We start from the raw sequence: 20,014 nt of genomic DNA on the forward strand, positions 1-20,014 counted from the left end.
ATATATGTATATACACATGTATATATGTATATATATATGTATATACACATGTATATATGTATATATATGTATATACACATGTATATATGTATATATATGTATATACACATGTATATATGTATATATATGTATATACACATGTATATATGTATATATATGTATATACACATGTATATATGTATATACATGTATATACACATGTATATATGTATATACATGTATATACACATGTATATATGTATATACATGTATATACACATGTATATATGTATATACATGTATATACACATGTATATATGTATATACATGTATATATGTATATATATGTATATACGTATATATGTATATACATGTATATATGTATATATATGTATATACGTATATATGTATATATATGTATATATATGTATATACATGTATGTATATATGTATATACACATGTATGTATATACATGTATATACATGTATATATATGTATATATATGTATATACATGTATATACATGGTGTGTCATAGGCTTTTGCTGCTGAGTGTTTAAAGATTTCGGTGTCTTAATAATTTACTCAATTAAGAGATCTTTATTGTTAGTGTATTTTTTATTCTGGTGTAATTTCTTAGAATATCACCGGAATGGTTCGCTTTTATTTATTTTTTCTAAATAATGTACCATTTACTTGTCATCTTTTAAAAAAAAAAACATAATTAAAAAAAAGCTTGTTTTTTGTACCGAAGATATACGGAACCGGTTTCCAAAAAAACGAACCAAAATGTGATTTAGCGTACGTTACACCCCTAATTGTTTTTAAATGTATGGTGAAAGATTTACATTGATTTTCTAGATTTTTTTCAAATTAGAAGTTTGTATGTAAAAAAAAAAACCTGTCCCAACTTTTCAAAATTTCACCAGTAAGAGACATTACATTCATTTTCATCACTGGCCACATGGCGAGTAATTAGTTGACAGCATTATTAAGTTATGTGCCCTCCAAAGTCTGAAAATCAGCATGTGGTTTTTAGGACCATCACTACCGAACACCTCATTTCGGCAATAAAATGAGCACTTTTGATTTTAATGCTAAATGTACTGTTTTCTATCTCTGTACACATGCTCAAACCTGTCTGTGGTAGCCACATTGTGCCTAGCATTGTTGAGTATTTTTAACAACTATCACAAAACGTCACCACCGAAACGGGCACTACCGAAACGTTTCGGTAGTGACATAATGGTTTCGGAAGTGAGAATATGATGTTTCTTTTTGAATAAAGTAAGTTTTAAATAATATAAATCATAGATACATATGTTATACATAGATCTTTCTGACTTTAACAATATTGTATTCCATATTTTATCTTAATTTGAAAGGAAAATTAAAACCGAAACAGTCACTACCGAAACATACAGAAAGGTTTCGGTTGTGACAATGGTTTCTTTAAGGACAATATAATGTTTATTTTTGAATTCAGTAAGTTTTACATAATATAATACATAGATACATATGTCATGCATAGATCCTTCTGATTTTAACTATATTCTATGCCATATTTTATCTTAATTTGAAGGGAAAAATAAAACCAAAACAGTCACTACCGAAACATACAGATAGGTTTCGGTCGTGACATAATGGTTTCGGTAATGACAATATGATGTTTCTTTTTGAATAGAGTAAGTGGATGGATGGATGGATCTTAATTTGAACGGAAAAACACCAAAATGCCAAAAAGCCTAGAAAGAGACAGAGTACAGGCGAAGGGTGAGAATGACCCAGTGAAATCTAAAGAATATTTAATAAAGGAAAGAGAAAGAAATAAGAGATGGAAGGAAGAAGGAAAGCTAAGTCTACCAGAAGTATCCAGCAGAGAGCAAAGGAAAGTCAGAAGAACATGGAGCAAAAGACAAGACCACCAGATGTCTCTCAAAAACAGAGAGAGAGGGAACATACATACAGGGAAATGTATGTTACAAAAATGTTTGTCATTCCAATGAAATTTTCATTTGGAAGGTGAAACCACAGTTTTTCAATGATCAAGAGCCCTGTGATGGACAGGTGACCGATCCAGCGTGTACCCTGCTATTGCCGTAAGTCAGCTGCGATCCTGAGTACAGCACAAAGCACTAGAAAATGGGAAAAAAAATGTTTCATTAGTTATAATACACGTTAAAAGTTCAAATATAGCAAAAGTATTTAAGTGATTACAATGCTACCCTCACACAAAGTATTACTGCAACAGCAGCAACAATATGGTCACATCTGAAATTTTGCAGTCACTACCGAAAAAAGTGATGATTTAACAAAAATAAAAGGTATTGAATTATCAACCAACAATTTTTGACAATGATTGTTTAAGGGTATGTTTGTTTTAATTAATGATGACTTTTGAAGTCAATATGATCAACTTTTTACATTTTACAATGAAAAATAGCATATAGATTTTGATTTATTTCGGAAAAGCTAATATTAAATTCTGATAAAAATCCATTTAGGTTGATTTTGATGTTAAAACCATGTATATTAATTTATATAAATACTCTAGAGGGGAATATGGAAAAAAAATATGAATCGGATAGTAGAATTACTTTTATTCTTCTGCAATTGTGTGTTTCGGTAGTGACACATTTTAGGGACAGGCAAGATATTTGGGAAAAGCTAGAAAATACTATTTGAAAATTGACTGTACTTTTACTATATTTGTGCCCCTTAGATATGGTGCAACATGAATACAGTAAAAGTTTTTCTGAAATAAAATACAAATTTCACACATTTTTCCTGGCTTTCGAAGCATGTAGATTGACTTGAATTTAAAAATACAGTGAAACAAAGAGCACTATTTCACTGAACAATGAACATAAATATTTGCAAAATAACTGCCTGAATATTTATTTTACCTGGTTCATGGGGCTTCTGCTCCTGAACCTTTGCACACATGCAGTGTCTGCAAATCAAGGCTGGGAAGTCATTTTCATCTTTACGCAGCACTGTAAAATGCCGTCTTTTTAAGAAAAATCTATTTTTTGGGGTATGCGTTCATATTACATTTTAAATGAGACTTTGGTCTCTTTTCTTGTGTGAACATAATTGTGAGTAAAGTGACTCGCATACTACGCAGAAGAAGAGACAACGTCACTCGCAACGTGTTTACGGAAGTAAATGTGGTGCATCGTGTCGGGGTATTTCAACAGTGGAGTGATTTGGTCAGAGGTAGAAATAGAGTATTTGGGGTAAATGATGAGGCGAGCCTTTTTCAGGGAGACGTCACTAAAGTTGACGTCATGCCATAACCGGCCGTAAAAAATGAGCCGATAGAGCCGTGGGTTGCCGACCCCTGTTATAGCCAAGCTGTGCTAATTATATTGCATGGGTCGTGCCTCACCTTACAGGAGGCGGATGTTTCACTGCCATCTTTCTGCTACCCATACCTGAAGAAGACAAACTTAGCGAAAGTAGTTTCTCAACGTCATGACTTCAGAATGTGTAACAAATTCCTTCGTCACTTGAGGGAATACTAGAAGTCTTTTGTGATGACATTTTGCTTGCACGTCTGCTGAAGAAATTGGTGGTAGGCTTGCAAAATGTGGTCTCTGAGGTGCATTTTCAAAACTGCCTTTGTATAATATACAGTGCCTAAAATAAACCCACCCCCCACAATACATTTCAATGGGTATCAATTACCGGATTTTCCGGACTATAAGTCGCTCCGGAGTACAAGTCGCACCAGCCATAAAATGCATAATAAAGGGAAAAAAACATATAAGTCACACTGTAGCTTAAGTCGCATTTTGGGAGGAAGTTGTGCGCTTAGTACACATCATTCCCACTGAGCTACGATGGTAACATTTAGCTAACATTCACACATGTAGCATACAAGAAAGTTACTGTAAGATAACTTTAAATTCAAATTCTTGGGCGGCACGGTGGTCGACTGGTTAGCACGTCCGCCTCACAGTTCAGAGGTCGTGGGTTCGATCCCGGCTCCGGCCTCCCTGTGTGGAGTTTGCATGTTCTCCCCGTGCCTGCGTGGGTTTTCTCCGGGCACTCCGGTTTCCTCCCACATTCCAAAAACATGCATGGTAAGTTGATTGGATACTCTAAATTGCCCCTAGGTGTGATTGTGAGTGCGGATGTTTGTCTCTGTGTGCCCTGCGATTGGCTGGCAACCAGTTCAGGGTGTCCCGCGCCTACTGCCCAAAGACAGCTGGGATAGGCTCCAGCACGCCCCGCGACCCTTGTGAGGAGAAGCGGTACAGATAATGGATGGATGGATGGAACTTTAAATTCACCAAAACGGTTGTAGATCGATTAAATAAGTCTTTTATTTATCCCCGACCATTTAGAATGTTTCCAAATCTCCAAAAGTATTTATGTATTTGGTCGTAATTATGTCTTTGTCTCCTCTGTGCTCGGCTTCTTACGTATGTGGCTGCATGATGCAATACCCCAGCCAGAGGCAGGCAACTGCCTGTTTGTGGTTCATTCTTGTTCAACCATCGTCTGTAAGTAACTTAGACAATTGTGCGTAATGAGCATGCAACATTTATATAGGAGCTGAGTTGTGGATGATTTGTAGGTTGTTGACTGAACATACTAATCGCTATCGCTAATGCTAATCGTGATCGCTAATTGTTAGCATAGGCTCATCTTGTTCATGTCTATGAAAATACATGTGTATGTAATGCATAGATTGATAGTATTTTCTGTTTCTTGTGCAGTTTCACAATATAAACAGGCAACCTCGCTGCACACCTAGAGTCTGTGGCGTTTTGGCTGTGAATGTTTAGCTGTTTGGATAAGTTGGCTTCCTCGACTAGCAAGGCCTTAACAGTCAAATAGTCTTTTTATCATACCATTTTAATTACTTATTTAACAAAACAGACTAGACTTTAAAGTCACTGATAGTGTAGTGGTACACACGCCTGAGTTGTGTGCGGGCAGCGTGGGATCGATTCCCGCTCAGGGACGGTGTCTGTGTGTGCCCTGCGACTGGCTGGCGACCAGTTCGGGGTTTAGTCTGCCTTCGCCCGTTGACGGCTGGGATAGACTCCAGCACCTCCCCGCGACCCTGTTTAGGATAAGCGGTTTGGAAGATGACATGATGATGATGACAGACTAGACTTTAGGCTTTAACCGTTTAAATTATTCATGCATTTTAATAGCTTTTAGGATGTATCTTATGTTTCTTTATGTGGGTTACAATAACATGTGAAATGATTTAGAATTGTCATGGCTTGTTAGTGCTGACTTTATTTATGATGTTTTGCCTCCCTAAAGCGCCTGCAGAGGGAGACAAAACATCATAAATACAAGTCAGCACTAACAAGCCATGACAGTAATAATGTGTTAATAATTTCACACATAAGTCGCTCCAGAGTATGTCGCACCCCTGGCCAAACAATGAAAAAAAAAAAGCATGACTTATAGTCCGTAAAATACGGTATATGCGAATTTTCGCTATTCATGCGCTGGCATGGTGTCTTCTTGCGAATAGCGGGGGTCACCTGTGATTTTTGCCACCTACAAAATAATTAATATGTCAGCCCCTGTAGCAGATAGAAACATAATTCCATAATGAGAGTTTAGGCCTGAGTTTATTAATCTTTACTGTTTCAATTGAAGATGCAAGTGAAGAACTGTTTTTAATTTAAAAATCGACTGGTAATTACCATGCTCTTATTCTCTTACAAAGACCTTGAAATTGTCATTGTCTACGAACCTATATCTTAACCATACATCACGTTTGGATGGTTTCATGGCTTTAAAGTCCGCGAACGTGTCGTCTATATCACTGTCGTGACTTAAATCAAAACACCCGCAATCGATTGTGCCTCCATTACTCCTCAAAAAAATTGTGGGGGCGGACATTTTCACTTGTGTTGACTGAAAATTACATCACAACTGCTCAGGGCTCAGGTAACGACCAACCACGGCTCAGCTTCAGAAAACAGGTCAGCCGTGATTGGTCGTTACCTGAGCAGTTGTGATGAGTTGCGTGAGTTGAATCCAATGCTTGTTTTTTCAATTGAAGGGGAAGTCAACCCAAACATATTTTTTTTTCCGATTATGTTATATGCAGGCCCCCTAGTTAAAACAAGGCATTCTGATTAATATTTTGTTTGTGGAATATGAGTTAAGTTGTAAAATCCATCCATTTTTGACCATCTCAGGTGTCTGCCATTTTATCACTTCTGTCGACTGAAAATGACATCACAGATGCCCCGAGGGCTCAAATAACGACCAATCATGGCTCAGTTTAAGAAAACAGGTGAGCTGTGATTGGTCGTTGTCTGAGCCCTGAGCAACTGTGATATCATTTTCAGTCATTTTCAAAATAGCCGTCCCCAGAGATGCTAAAAACAGGTGGATTAACTCTTATTCCACAAACGCAATATTGATCAGAATGCCTTGTTTCAACAAGTGAGCCTGCATCGAACATATTCGTGAAAAAAATATATTGGGGTTGACTTCCCCTTCAAGCAGAACTCCTTAGAATTGAATCTTATTGAAATTAGCCCACATCTATATCCAGTAACCATTCAAAAGTAAGCTATATGTGAATATATCCGTGTTTGTTTTTTTTAAATCAGCTTCCTCTCTAATGATCTGGTGCACTTGTTAGTTACTCACTTAAATGATTTGAAAATCAGCGTTATGATCTTCTGGACTCAATGATTTCTTCATACAGTCGAACTAACATTTTCGCACTTTATATGACACTGGCGTTATTATACTGTACTTTCAATTTTGAATGTGGTGGAATAAAAAAGGGTAGCAGAGATATCTCTTGGTTTTAGAAAATGCTTTATTAAGAAAGCTGGAAAATAAGCAAGAACATTCAAGCAATGAATCAATAATAAAGACAATACAATGATTCACAAATAGGAATTTTATTCATGAAATAGTTCTACTCACTGCTAAATCTGGTTGAAACATTCCATCCATGTATTGGAAATAAAAGACAAAATAAGTTCCAGTTGGGAAAACAAAGACTTCAAATCACTTCCCAAATGCTTCAAACCGCATAAATCCGCAAGGTCCCAATGAAAATGGCTACAAAAGCAATTTAACAAAAGGGTAAAAATACTGTAATTAAAACGTTCTTTTCAGTGAAATATCAGAATGATCTGGTCGAAACTTCCACAAATACCAACTCAAACTATGACAGTTGGGATCTTTAGAAGCAATTGATGCTAATAATGACTCTTCTTTCTTCTCCTGGGTTAACCCATTAAAGCCGAGAGTGCATATCCGCATTTCTACCACTAAAGACGGAAGTGCTGTTGCGTGTTTCTACCTTTAAAACCGGGAGAGCGTATATGTCATTTTCTTTTTTAAATCCAATTGTCAGTCTCCTGGCCAATAAAATGCATCGGAATATACACGTGACGGTGTCGTGACTCCTCGGAGGATGTCAGTAATTCCCGCCAGTAATTGCGGACGCCGTCGAAGTGAAAAAGACGACGCGGACTTTGAACCAGTCGTGATATATGGTTAAGATATATGTTTGTAGACAATGACAATATTGAAGTCTTTGTAACAGAAGAGAGCAGGGGTGGGCAATTCCGGCCCTCGAGGGCCGGTATCCTGCATGCTTGATGTCATCCTGGTGCAACCCACCTGATTCAAATGATCAGGATCATTATCCAGCTTCTTCAGACTTTGCTGATTATATGATCATTTGAATCAGGTATGTTGTAGCAGGGACAGATGGAAAACAGGCACGATATGAGGGCCGAAATTGCCCACCCCTGGAATAGAGGATGGGATTAAGTTAAAAACAGTGCTTCTCTTGCACTGATAAAAAAAAAAAAAAAAAAAAAAATTTTTACATCTTTGATTGAAACAGTAACCAGGAATAAACTTATGCCAGTTTGAAAGCCGCATGTCTATTATGTCGGAATTATGTTTCTGCTACAGGGGCTGAGATTTTAATTATTTTCTAGGTGTTGAATTTCCGGGAAAACTTCAGGTTTTCGAGGGTGATTCCAAAGACGACCTTAGGTTTTAGAGAGATGTTTAGAAAGGCGCTTCAGGCCTTAATGGGTTAAAAAAAAATCCTTCTCATCTGTTCATAGTATAATATACAAATGTGGCTATTTCCCAAAGAAGTAAGATAATCAGTTAGTCTTTGCATCTTACACAAAATCCTCAAACAGAAAAATTCTTTATTCTAGCACTGTCTTGTAACACTAGAAAACCCAGGACTTTTACAACTCCTTGAATGCCCAGAAAGCGGTAAAATATCACCTAGGTTTTTATATAACAACTCTGCTGGCTACAATTATCAACCTTTCATATGTAAATTGGCCATTACCTGCCAAAGCAGTATGGGGTATGGCAGGGAGGGGGAGTGGGAGGATTGGTGGTGGAGGGTGTGTGGGGGTGTGGTGGATGGGTGGTTGTGGGGTGATATCTAGCATTGCAAAGCGGGGGGAAATGGTAGCCCTCAGGTATGAAAGGCAGACTACTCTTCATTGACCATTTGTTTGGGGCCAGCATTCACTAGCCTAAATTATGTTATCTATAGCAGTCATTAGACTTTGTAATTCACAAACACAGCCTGGCAAAAAAAATGAAGTGAAGAAACAAAAAGCTAAAAATGACTTCAGCCATGTCGACACCTCTTGTATCTTTTTTTTTTTTTTTTTTTAATTTGGCACAGTAATAGTAAGTCACTGATGGTGTAGTGGTACACACGCCTGAGTTGTGTGCAGGCAGCGTGGGATCGGTTCCCACTCAGTGACTGTCTTTGTGTGCCCTGCTACTGGTTGGTGACCAGTTCAGGGTGTAGTCTGCCTTTCGCCCATTGTCTGCTGGGATAGGCTCCAGCATCTCCCCGCGACCCTGTACAGGATAAGCGGTGTGGAAGATGACATGACATGACATGACAACAATAGAAAACTACAACACTTCAGCGGTAGCCATGATTGAGTAGCCTAAAGACCATATCTCAGTTGGCACATTCAACAGTTGCCAAAAGCACTCAGGTACAGTATGTTGCAGGCCTTATTCTGTTTTTTTTTTCACCAAGAGCTCCAAGTGTGTCATTTTGTGTCAAAATGAAAGAAACAATTTATCTTATCGGATTCATTAGGTGTTCTCCACCACTGGTCAGTCACACACTCTTCTAGTTCATCTAGTTCTTCTTTTTGTTCAATATCAACAAAAAGAAAAAAAACGTGTTCATTTCATCTAAGTTACTCAGACCCTGATTGCTTCATCATCCTCACTGGCGATTTTAATCATACTGATCTCAAGACTGTCCTACCAAAACTGCAACATGTACATTTTCCAACTCAACAGCACCCCAGCTCTACTCTGAAGACATCCAAAGCCCGCCCCATCCCCCACATTAGAATATCAGACCACATCATTGTTATGCTAATGCCAGCATGCAGACAGAGTGAGAATGTTGCCAAACCAGTTTTGAAGCAGACAATTTGGCCTGAGAGGACCTCCACTGCGCCTCAACACTGGTTTGATTCACAGATTGTGAAATGTTCAAGTATGCAGCAATGATAACTACAATAAAAGCAGGCAGCAATAATAACCACAGTAATAATAATAATAATAATAAAGTTAGTGTTGGAAATGTTTTGTCATATAGATTCAGATCTTACATTACTACATAGACAATAATAAATACACAGACACTGTGACCTCCTAAACACGAAGTGCATTTCTGATGTGACCCAGATAAAAAGCATCACTTCTCCCCGGGCTGAACAGAAGCCAACAGACCTCCACTGGGTGTTGGGTAAAGCCACATTGACTAGCCTAAATAAAGTTATCTTACCTGTCTTTAGACTTTGATGTTCACAAACGCATACCTTGGCAAAAATAACAAAAATAAGTTGAAGAAACAAAAAGCTAAACATGACTTCAGCCATGTCCACACGTCTAGTTAGGGCCCAAGCAGAGACCGCTGCGAGGTCCCTATTGTTTTTGTAGAAATTATTACTATTATTTGTTTTTGTTTTGTTTTTCAGACCAAATGATCGCATTTTTGAACCCCTGAACATGCACGAAAACTCACCAAACTTTGCAGTCTCATCAGGCCTGGCGAAAAATTTGATATTTTAAAGTCGCCGTAAACGACGCAAATGTAATGACTCTGTAGCGCCACCTAGTGTAGGAAAACAAAATAGAATTCCAGCCCAATTGACCTAGGCCTACGAAAACTGTCAGGCACGTGTAGCACCCCGAGACATACAAAAAGGTCCATTGCAGCCATAGTCTATAAAGTGTACATGAAGTGAGCTATGAATTTTTGAATGTCCAATTTTGGACCATTTTTGCACGTTTACAGGGTGCATACATTTGCACCCATGTCCCAGACGATTCTTCCGATTGACTTCAAATTTCGGATATATCATCTTAAGACCTGGGGCAACAACTGGGAACATTTTTTTTGAGTTTTCGATAAACTATACGACAGGGGCGGGGCCTTAAATTTGGCGTAATTTATTTCCTTCACCATACAGGAGAAAAACCTTAATAACTCCCCTGCACATGCTCCAAAAAATCCCAAACTTCACCTGTACGTAAAGAGGAGCGACCTAAAGACATCTATATGATAATATTCCATTATACATATCGCGCCACCTAGTAGCGACAAAAATTATCATTTTTTACATTTCTGTTTATTGCACGGAGCCCGTTGAACGAATCCGACTGAAAATTTGTCAGAAAGGCCTCAAGACATTGGTCTTGCTCTACGCCGAATATTGTGACTTTTCGGTGAAGGGCGTGGCCATGACGGTGTCGCAAAATTTGATTATTCAATGTGACAATAAATACAGTTTTAACTTGACTCAGATCATCCAAACGTCTCGAAATTTTTCCTATTTGATGATAGCCAGGGGCTGAAGACATCTAACTTAATTTTCATCGTAGTGGTTGCGCCACCTAGTGGCGGAAGGAAATACATGTTTTTTTCTTTTATGTTTTTATCCTAGCAGGTTAACCAGATCCACCTCATCTTTGCTTGTAAAGGTGTTTACGACTTCCTAATATTAGAATATGAAATTTGTGATTTTTCGCAATCAGCTTTTGCCATGGCAACACACAGTTGGCCAAAAAATCAACGCTCATTTTGAGGGTCTGAACATGCTCGAAATCTCACGAAACTTTGCACATACATCAGGCCTGGCAAAATCATCAATATTTTTTTGTGGAACTTGTAAAAAAATGGCTCGCTAGCGCCCCTAGAAATGTTTAAAAATCCAGCGCCGGTTGTACGTTTCTTCGAGAGCTACAAAAAAATTGGTGGTATATGGAACAGTTCAAGGCCTACAAAAAGTCTCTTGGAGCCATATGCTAAACTAAACAGGAAGTTGGCCATTTTGAATTGATTAAGTTTAAAGTATGAATTTGCTCTGATTACAGTAGCTGCTGGAACTTGACCCACATGATAATTTCTTCTGAAACCCTACTAACATTTGATAAAAGTCGAAGCCTGAAGACATTTCGAACTCATTTTTCATCGTACTGGTAGCGCCACCTACTGGCTAAAGAAAGTACATGTTTTATTCTTTGATCTTTTCCTCCTCACAGGTTAACCAGGTCGACCTCAGAATTGCTCGGAAGACTCAGTAGACCTTCCGGATGTTAAAATACGATATTTGTGATTTTTCGTAAAAAGCTGTCGCCATGGCAACGGGCAGTTCGCAAATAAAACTACGCTGAATTAGATGGTCTAAACATGCATGAAATCTCACAAAACTGCACACACATCAGGCCTGGTGAAATCATCTTTTTTTTGTTTTACGTCGCAATTGTTTAAAAAATGGCTCGCTAGCGCCCCCTATAATTTTCTTAAAAATCAACCCCAGTCGTACGTTTCACCTATATCAATGAAAATTTGATGGTATATCTTACAGGTCAACACCTACAAAAAAGTCTCTTGGGCTATGTGCTGAACCTAACAGGAAGTCCGCCATTTTGAATTTACTTTACAATTCAGCATCACATTGACTTTTGACTTTAAAAGCAGCTGTAATGTGATCCACAAGATAAAATTGTCTCCAAATGTCACACATTTGATGAGAGTCTACACCTGAAGACATCTATGAACTAACTTTTCATCGTAGTGGCCACCTACTGGCTAAATGAAGTACATGTTTTATTCTTTCATGTTTCTCTCCTAGCAGGTTAGCCAGATCTCCCTCATATTTGCTCGGAAGAGTGTTTAGGCCTTCATGATGTTAAAACACAAGTTTGAGATTTTTTGCAAAAAGGTGTTGCCATGGTAACGCAGTTTGCCAATAACACAGTGCTGATTTTGAGAATATGTAAACATGCACGAAAAATTATGAAACTGCACACATAGAAGGCCTGGTAAATTAATCAATAATTTATTTTTCAATTGTGCAATCTTTCAAAGATGGCTCGTTACCGCCCCTAGAAAATGTTTAAAAAATGGCCCCGGTTGCACGCTCCACCAACATGTACGAAGATTTGCGAGTATCTAAAACAGAAAGAGACCTACAAAAAAGCCTCTTGGTGCCATATAATAAATCTAAGAGGAAGTCCGCCATTTTGAATTTACTTTAAAGTTTGGACTCACATTGACTACAAAAGCTGCTGTAACTTTATCCACGTGATAATTTCGATGATTCAATTCTGATGTGCGAGCATCCCAACGTGCCAACATCCCAACGTTGCCAGGGCTGCAAGGGCCCTTTATAGCTGCTTGCAGCTCTAGTTATTGTTTTTATTTTTTATTTTTTTATCTGGCGCGATAATAGTAAACTACAATTATCGATTTAACTTTTTTAGTCAGCGGTAGCCGTGATTGAGTAGCTTAAAGGGCATATCTCATTGAACGGCATGTGCTTGCATCTTAGAAAATGTTGGGCTTCATCAGGGCTCGAAAAGCATTGCAAACATATCTGCAAATTGCTATGCAGCTGTTGCATAGAGCACTCAGCCGGCAAGAATAAGTTAGCACACTTGTACAATTGTTCTGAGATGCAAACAGCGGGTGTTATGGTGCTTTGTATAAAAAAAGTGTACTTGCAAACAAGTACAAAAGTAGCTATTGCATAGGCCATCAGTCATTAAAAACAAGTTAGCACACTTATGCAATTGTGTTGGTGATGCGAACGGCGGGTGTTATGGTGCTTTGTATAAAAAAAGTGTACTTGCAAACAAGTACAAAAGCAGCTATTGCATAGGGCCATCAGTCGTCAAAAACAAGTTAGTACACTTGTTCAATTGTGTTGAGATGCAAATGGATGGCGTTTTGGTGCTTTGTATAATAGGTGTACTTCTTGCAAACAACTGAACAGAAGTCAACAGACCTCCACTGGGTGTTGGGGAAAGCCAGCATTGACTAGCCTAAATAAAGTTATCTTACCTGTCTTTAGACTTTGTTGTTCACAAACACATAGCTTGGCAAAAGTAATAAAAGTAAGTTGAAGAAATGAAAAGCAAAAAATGACATGGCTTTAATCAGCAGTAGCCATGATTGAGTAGCCTAAAGGGCATATCTCATTGAACGGTGTGTGCTTGCATCTTTGAAAATTTTGAGTTTCGTCAGGGCTCGAAAAGCATTGCAAACATACAGACAGACAGAGCCCTCTATCGACGAAAATAAGTGAGCACACTTGTACAATTGTTTTGAGATGCAAGGCCAGACGTCACCTTCAGAGCTGGGGATGAATCCAATCTGAGAACAGTGAGAGCCTACCTGTCCCGTGGTATCAGGAAAGCAAAACGAGACTACACCAAATGAACACCTCCAACTTCAAAAAGAGCAGAGATGCACAAAACGAGACTACACCAAATGAACACCTCCAACTTCAAAAAAGGCAGAGCTGCACACAGACTATGGCAGGCCATCCAGGCCATCATCACACATCTATGAGAGCAATACCTCTCTGCTCAACGTTGTGTTTTACATATATTGTACTATTTTTTTTATACATGTAGTATATTTTGTATAACTGATAGGATTCTGGTACTTGTAATTTTGTTCTTGGTGTATTCCTAAAAAGAAACAAAATTGTGATTGGATTGACTTCAAATTCAATTTCTTTGTATATACTGTATCAGTCAGACAGTTAAACACTATTTTAGCTAATCAATAAATATAAACAAGAACAGAAAAAAACGTGTTGATTTCATCTAAGTTTCTCAGTGGCAATTCACGTAGTAACTCATTCAAAGACAAAGTGACTGCGCAACTAAACTTTATTTCAAATGGGCTGGCGTAACCCCCCACCTCCTCCGTTTGCCAGTAATTGCCTTGTTTCCACAACAAAAGTGCCTGTTCACACCTTGATGTGGGATATTAGCTGAAAGCTTGGTGTAAAACTGACCGCTCTTAGGGCACTGTAGGAAGAAGTGATAAGTGACCACCTTCTGGGTTTTCTAGTGTTAAGAAGCAAGAAAAAAAAGAGCGCTCGCCACTACAAGGCAATCACTTTTATAGGTTTGGGTCTGGTAAGCAACCCCGTAACCATCACTTATGATGACCTCAGTGGAACCTTCCAGAATCAAGTTATCTGGAAACTTTGAAATCCTTCGATGTTACATCTACAAAAATACCTAAAGGTCTAGTTTGAGCTGGTCTGCTGAAACAGGGTCAATCAAGGACTTTGTTCTCAGATGAACCACAAACTAACTCTAGTCTACCTCTGCTGGTCATTTTGGTTTAATTAGGCATTTATGCTCTTGTCCACTTCAACCTGTGAAAGTATAAAAGTGCCCTGCACAATAGTTTGGATTTATTGACATAAAATGTGATCTCATCATGATCACCTCCACAAAATCAAAAATAGCGTGGCGATCGCTTCTCCACTTACACAGGCTGAAGCGGACAAGAGCATGAATGCGCACACGAACCCCGACTGCTTATATTTCTGACATTTAGCAACGCTAAACTTGTGTCAACTCTCAGGAGGCAGACGGCGACTGGCAGCGGCCAAGCAATAAGGCAAGCATGGATCTTTAGCAAGCAAACAGACAAGCATGGAACTTTGTTACCCCCTTTTCCCTCCCTGGGAACAACATCCTAACAGTAGGATAATGGTACAGCTAATAGCAACAACTAGCTTCAGGCCGTTAAAACAAAAGGCGTTAGCACAACAACATTAGCTCCTAACTGTCCGCACAGCGTGTGGTAGTGGTCATGAGCCTGCGTCGTCTTGTCGCGGGGTTGCCTCCCAAGCAGTCGCGTGCGTTGTCCGACACCGCTTGCAGCCGCGAGAGTGAAGCGGCGTCAGAGTGAGGTAAGACCTCATCGAACACCGGGGCGGTCTTGAGCGTGCGCATCCGACTCCACAGCCGAGTGTGGCCGCATTGGAACACACCATTTCGGCTCTTATGTTCCAAATTGGACGGCGTGTAGTAGGTAAAAAAACTGGGGCCATTCCTCATCCAAATAAATGTGCACGTCTCCTCATTCCACTTTAGTCTCAGTCTTCAGGCATAAATCTATGTAGTTGTGCTCACTTCCACATTTCCTCATTCTAATATAAATCAACCACGGAGAGGTTAATCCTTTTGTAGGGATGTCCACATAAATTTGGGTGCCAATTGATCAGTGTTTTTGGACATTGTAAGCAATGAAAGTACACTGATTTCCCATGGAAAGTTTGTAATCGGTTCCTCCAGTGACTCTGACCGAGCAAGGATAGAACGAAGGTGGCGTGGCCATTCTCCTCTTTAACAAGGGGCGTTATTCATGGGGTCACTTATTTCCTAATTTCTGCAAAATGAATGGATAAAATAGAAAATGACAACTCTTCATTTTCCTGATGATATAAAATGAAATTGTTAGTGAAAACGTGGTCATCCCGGCCCAACCATCCCTTTAATATCGATTTTATAGAATCTTGGATCAATCTGCACAACCGTAGTACCGAACCCGTCGATCGCCATTGACTGACTGGCAGACCGTAGATTGCCCCCAAGTTGACCACAGGGGTGTAAGATTTGTGTTTGTGCGTTATCACATATTTTGTTAGTGTATGCTACAGCTTGCTAGCTGCTACACCTATCAGTCTCACGTCCACAAAAAGTATTTGATTTGATTTATTAATTTATTTTGGGGGGAAGAACATTAGTATACTCTCGTCACGTTCTGTCCCTTCAAATATGGTGATGAAATGAGACGGCGTCCCCTGTTTTCACAGCAAACAGGTTTACTGGCAAGCGGCAATTTGATGTCTTTTATATTTTGGGCCAAATTCAAAGTAAAACTGTATCACACTCTCCCATGGGTGAATGCATGCCATCGTTTTTGTTTCAGTTGGTCATTGAGCCAAATTGACCTGGAAGTATTAACATGAATGAAAGTCTTGCCTTATTTTGCAAAAGGCGTTTTTCTCCCATTTCCCCTCTGTAGTTTCTTGCAAATGTTCTCATTTTGCATGTGCGTGTTTAAACATTTGTCCAGTTCAATTAACGGCTGAAAGTGCATTCGTGACTGTGGCTCTGCTGCTTTCAAGCAGCAGTGCAGTAATGCACAGTAGTGCAATTCACTGGACAACACAAACATAATCCACACAGTTTAACATTTAGCATTTAACAAAGACTGTGTACAGTACTCCCATTAAGGCCATTTGTTAATAAATGTTACCTTCATTTGAGGAAATTATCTTTGACTATTTGTATGAATAATGGCCTCAGACACAGTCTAAAAACAATTTACATCCAGACACTTGGTGTTTCATAGGCTAAATTGCTAGTTAGTGTATTGGGTGGAAAAAAGAAAAATAAAGTATAAATACTGTGAGAATTACAAAGGGCTTTTTGTGTTGCTGCAGAATCTCCCAGAGATCATCTTGATTTCCTGTGACAATGATCTACACCTGTGCAGAGAGTACTTCCTTAAAAACATTGGTAAGGTCTACACACACGCGCAACACACACAGCGTGTAGGAGCTGTGTCGCTATGCACTATTATAGATGATTAAAGCATTGAGCATAATGATCTATGAGGGGGTTTGTTGAATCTGTGACGTGTCTCTGTTTAGATGTCCACAACGCTGAGTTCATTCTGACCGGAGTTCTGACCCAGAAACTTAACTATGATTCATATCCTTTTTACACTTCATCCAACTCCATGAGCTCTCATTTCCCGCAGTTCAATTAAGGTTACATTATTGGTGGTTCCATTAAAAAAAAATAAAAAAATAAATGAAAAATACTCTACATAGATTAGAGCTAGACCGATATGCTTTTTTCAGGGCCGATACCGATTATTAGTAGTCAAGGAGGCCGATTACCAATATTCATTATCAGTGAAAAGGAAAATACAGTGATCCCTCATTCATCACGGTTAATGGGTGGACAGCACCCGCCGCGATAAGTGAAACCCGCAAAGTAAAGTCTGACTTATGATTATGAATATTATTTTATATGATATTTATTGTACAGTTTTATTTTGGGGAATTTGCGCCTCTGTTGCGCTGTTGCGAACCTCTACATGGTTCCCACACTTCTAAATACTTGTTAAACAATCAATTTAACTATAAAAATGCAAAATGAAGAATATAAATACCAAGCTTGCAGGCTGTGATCAGAATTTAGCTTCGATCGACCGCGGCAGCTGACGAGCACGACGAAACGTTCGCTAAAAACTACGTTAAAGTTTTAATTTTTATCATAAAATTGACTTACCTTCACTAGAATGCCATAGTGTAATTTATGCAAACCTGCACTTTAAAACGCTTGTCACCGTTGTGAAAAGTGAAAGTAAAAGCGGCCGCTTCTTCTTCCCTCACTCTTCTTTGCCTGCTTTTTCTTCGCCTGCTTTCTCTTCTTCTTCTCCTGCTACTTCATTTAAAAAACGAAGAAGAATGGCCGCTGGGGGGATCATGCATTAATTTTATCTTTGCACAACAACATCAATAAAGTACTTTGGATAAAATGCAACGCGGGATTGTAGTTAAGATAAGCTGTTTTAAGAGAAACTAAGACAAAAGTAACAAACACTTTCACACTTGGCGATGTCTTAAGTCGTCCGTGCCGCTGGCCTTCCGAGAGCGCGTTGCGCTGGGCTCACAAATTATAAACACAGCTGTTCTACTGTACCATCCGATTTTTACAAAACTTTATTAGAGCAAACACATCATTACAAATATGCAGGAGAAAGTATCCGGCTTGACTCTGACTAAATCAACGGCACATTTGAATAGTGGATGAGACGAAGCGAGAGGCTGCGAAAAGCGCGAGTCAGCTCACGTACAGTGCAGTGTGTTGATAAAGTAAATCCACTTGTGCTCTCGTTGGTCGATCTCGCGCTGGGAACCAGTCACCACCTTTTATGAGTGCCTGCGGGTATGCACAAAGCCTCCGAGTCAACTCATATCTTTGAAACAATGCTTCTTTCTGCAATATAGCTCCTGATATGGCTGTGTTGTTTCATTTTTGATTTATGAATCATTCTGAAAAATCCGCAATGCACTGAGGGCGCGAAAGTTGAAGAGCGAAGTAGCGAGGGATCACTCTATTGGCATCAAAATCTAAAGAAAAATTTACTCTTAACTTTGTTGTAACGTCTTTTTTTTTCCAAAATATTTTTGTCACAAAAAAATATATGTATAATAACTATGATACATATACTGTTTTTTTTTTTTTTTACTTGAATAAGCAAACTAACAGTGACATCAGTTCAATGACCAGTTACAAATACGTATTATGCATATTCACAAACAAATGAAAACAACACCCCACACCCATGCCCCACCTCGGCTCGACCTAGCATGGTCAGTGTGGTAAATTGACTATACAAAATTAGAAACGTAAAACAAAATACATTTTATTTTATTCTTTTATTTATTTAATTGTAATATATTTTTTTTTTAATTTTAATCAAAACAGGCACATGTCTAAGTGGGTAATAGCTTCAACTCCTTAAAGTAAGCTATTAGGGGCTGCCATTTTTTTTAAAAGCCCTCAGTGAACCCCCTCAAAGTGTATTTAATCTTCTCAATTAAAAAAAAAAAACATGGTGTGTATGAGCCATATAGAGATAGGAGTCTTAGGGGACTTCCAATGCAATAATAAAGAACGTCTTGCCAGTAAGGAAGTGAAAGCTATAATATCCTTTTGAGAGGCACTTAATGCAAGAGATTTGTCAGGTACACCAAATATTGCAACCAATGGGGAAGGCTGCAAATTCACCTGGAGTACAGCAGACATAGTCCCAAAATATCCAGTCCAAAAATTAACAAGGTCAGGACAAAAAAAAACATATGACAGGTTACAGGGAAAACCTTGGCATTTGTCACATTTATCCAGGACATCTGGATACATTTCAGAGAGTCTGGATTTTAAAAAATGGACCCTATACAATAGCATCATAAGCATCAGACAGGCTAGCGAAACTATCAAAGACATACATACATATGGATTATTGAATTGTTTAATACCCTTGTCATGCCACATTAAAAATACTGGGTCCGAAAGTGACTGAGGAAACAAGTGGTTGTTATGTAATGGGCCCGAGAGGGAAGCATCTATGAAGTTAAAGCGCTTCCTAAACTGATACCAAATCCTGAGAGTATTGATAACCACTGGGTTGTCTGTATAGAATGAAGGTTTCATGGACAAAGGGGAATACAGCAGGGCTGGTAAGGAAGAACCCCTATCGGATGAAAGTTCCAGTCTACACCACGAAGAATCAGGAGCATTCAGCCAAAAGCTAAGTTTATGTACATTTGCTGCCCAATAATAAAATTAGGTAATGCTAGACCACCACTAAGATAACAACTTTGCAACAAAGTTTTGCGAACTCTAGGTTGTTTCCTGCTCCAAACAAAAGAACCAATAATCTTATCCGGGAAATCAAAAAAACGCTTTGGTAAAAAAAGAGGGATTGACTGAAAAAAACTATAGACATTTCGGTCATATATTCATTTTTACAACAGCAATCCTGCCGATCAATGAGAGGAGGAGGTTGCTCCATCTTTGACTATCCGATGAAACTTTTGAGACGAGACGAGTAAAATTGGCAGATGAGAGGTTAGAGAAAGACCGTGTGTCACATTAATACCCAAGTAATTAAAACC

The 20,014-nt window shown here is 38.7% G+C and overlaps 1 protein-coding gene across 2 annotated transcripts in view; it reads left to right on the forward strand.

The window, feature by feature from the left end:
- Nucleotides 1–20,014, forward strand: part of paxip1 (PAX interacting (with transcription-activation domain) protein 1) — a 96,965-nt gene that overhangs the window by 71,872 nt on the left and 5,079 nt on the right. For both annotated transcript variants that reach the window (XM_086042751.1, XM_086042752.1), the window contains 2 exons: nt 16,766–16,841; nt 16,976–17,035. In XM_086042751.1, the coding sequence (XP_085898877.1) occupies nt 16,766–16,841; nt 16,976–17,035 (136 nt within the window). The remainder of the gene's footprint in view (nt 1–16,765; nt 16,842–16,975; nt 17,036–20,014) is intronic.

This window comes from Filicampus tigris, chromosome 10 (genome assembly GCF_054856515.1).
Source record: "Filicampus tigris isolate MCC_2025a chromosome 10, RoL_Ftig_1.0, whole genome shotgun sequence".
Taxonomy (NCBI): Eukaryota; Metazoa; Chordata; class Actinopteri; order Syngnathiformes; family Syngnathidae; genus Filicampus; species Filicampus tigris.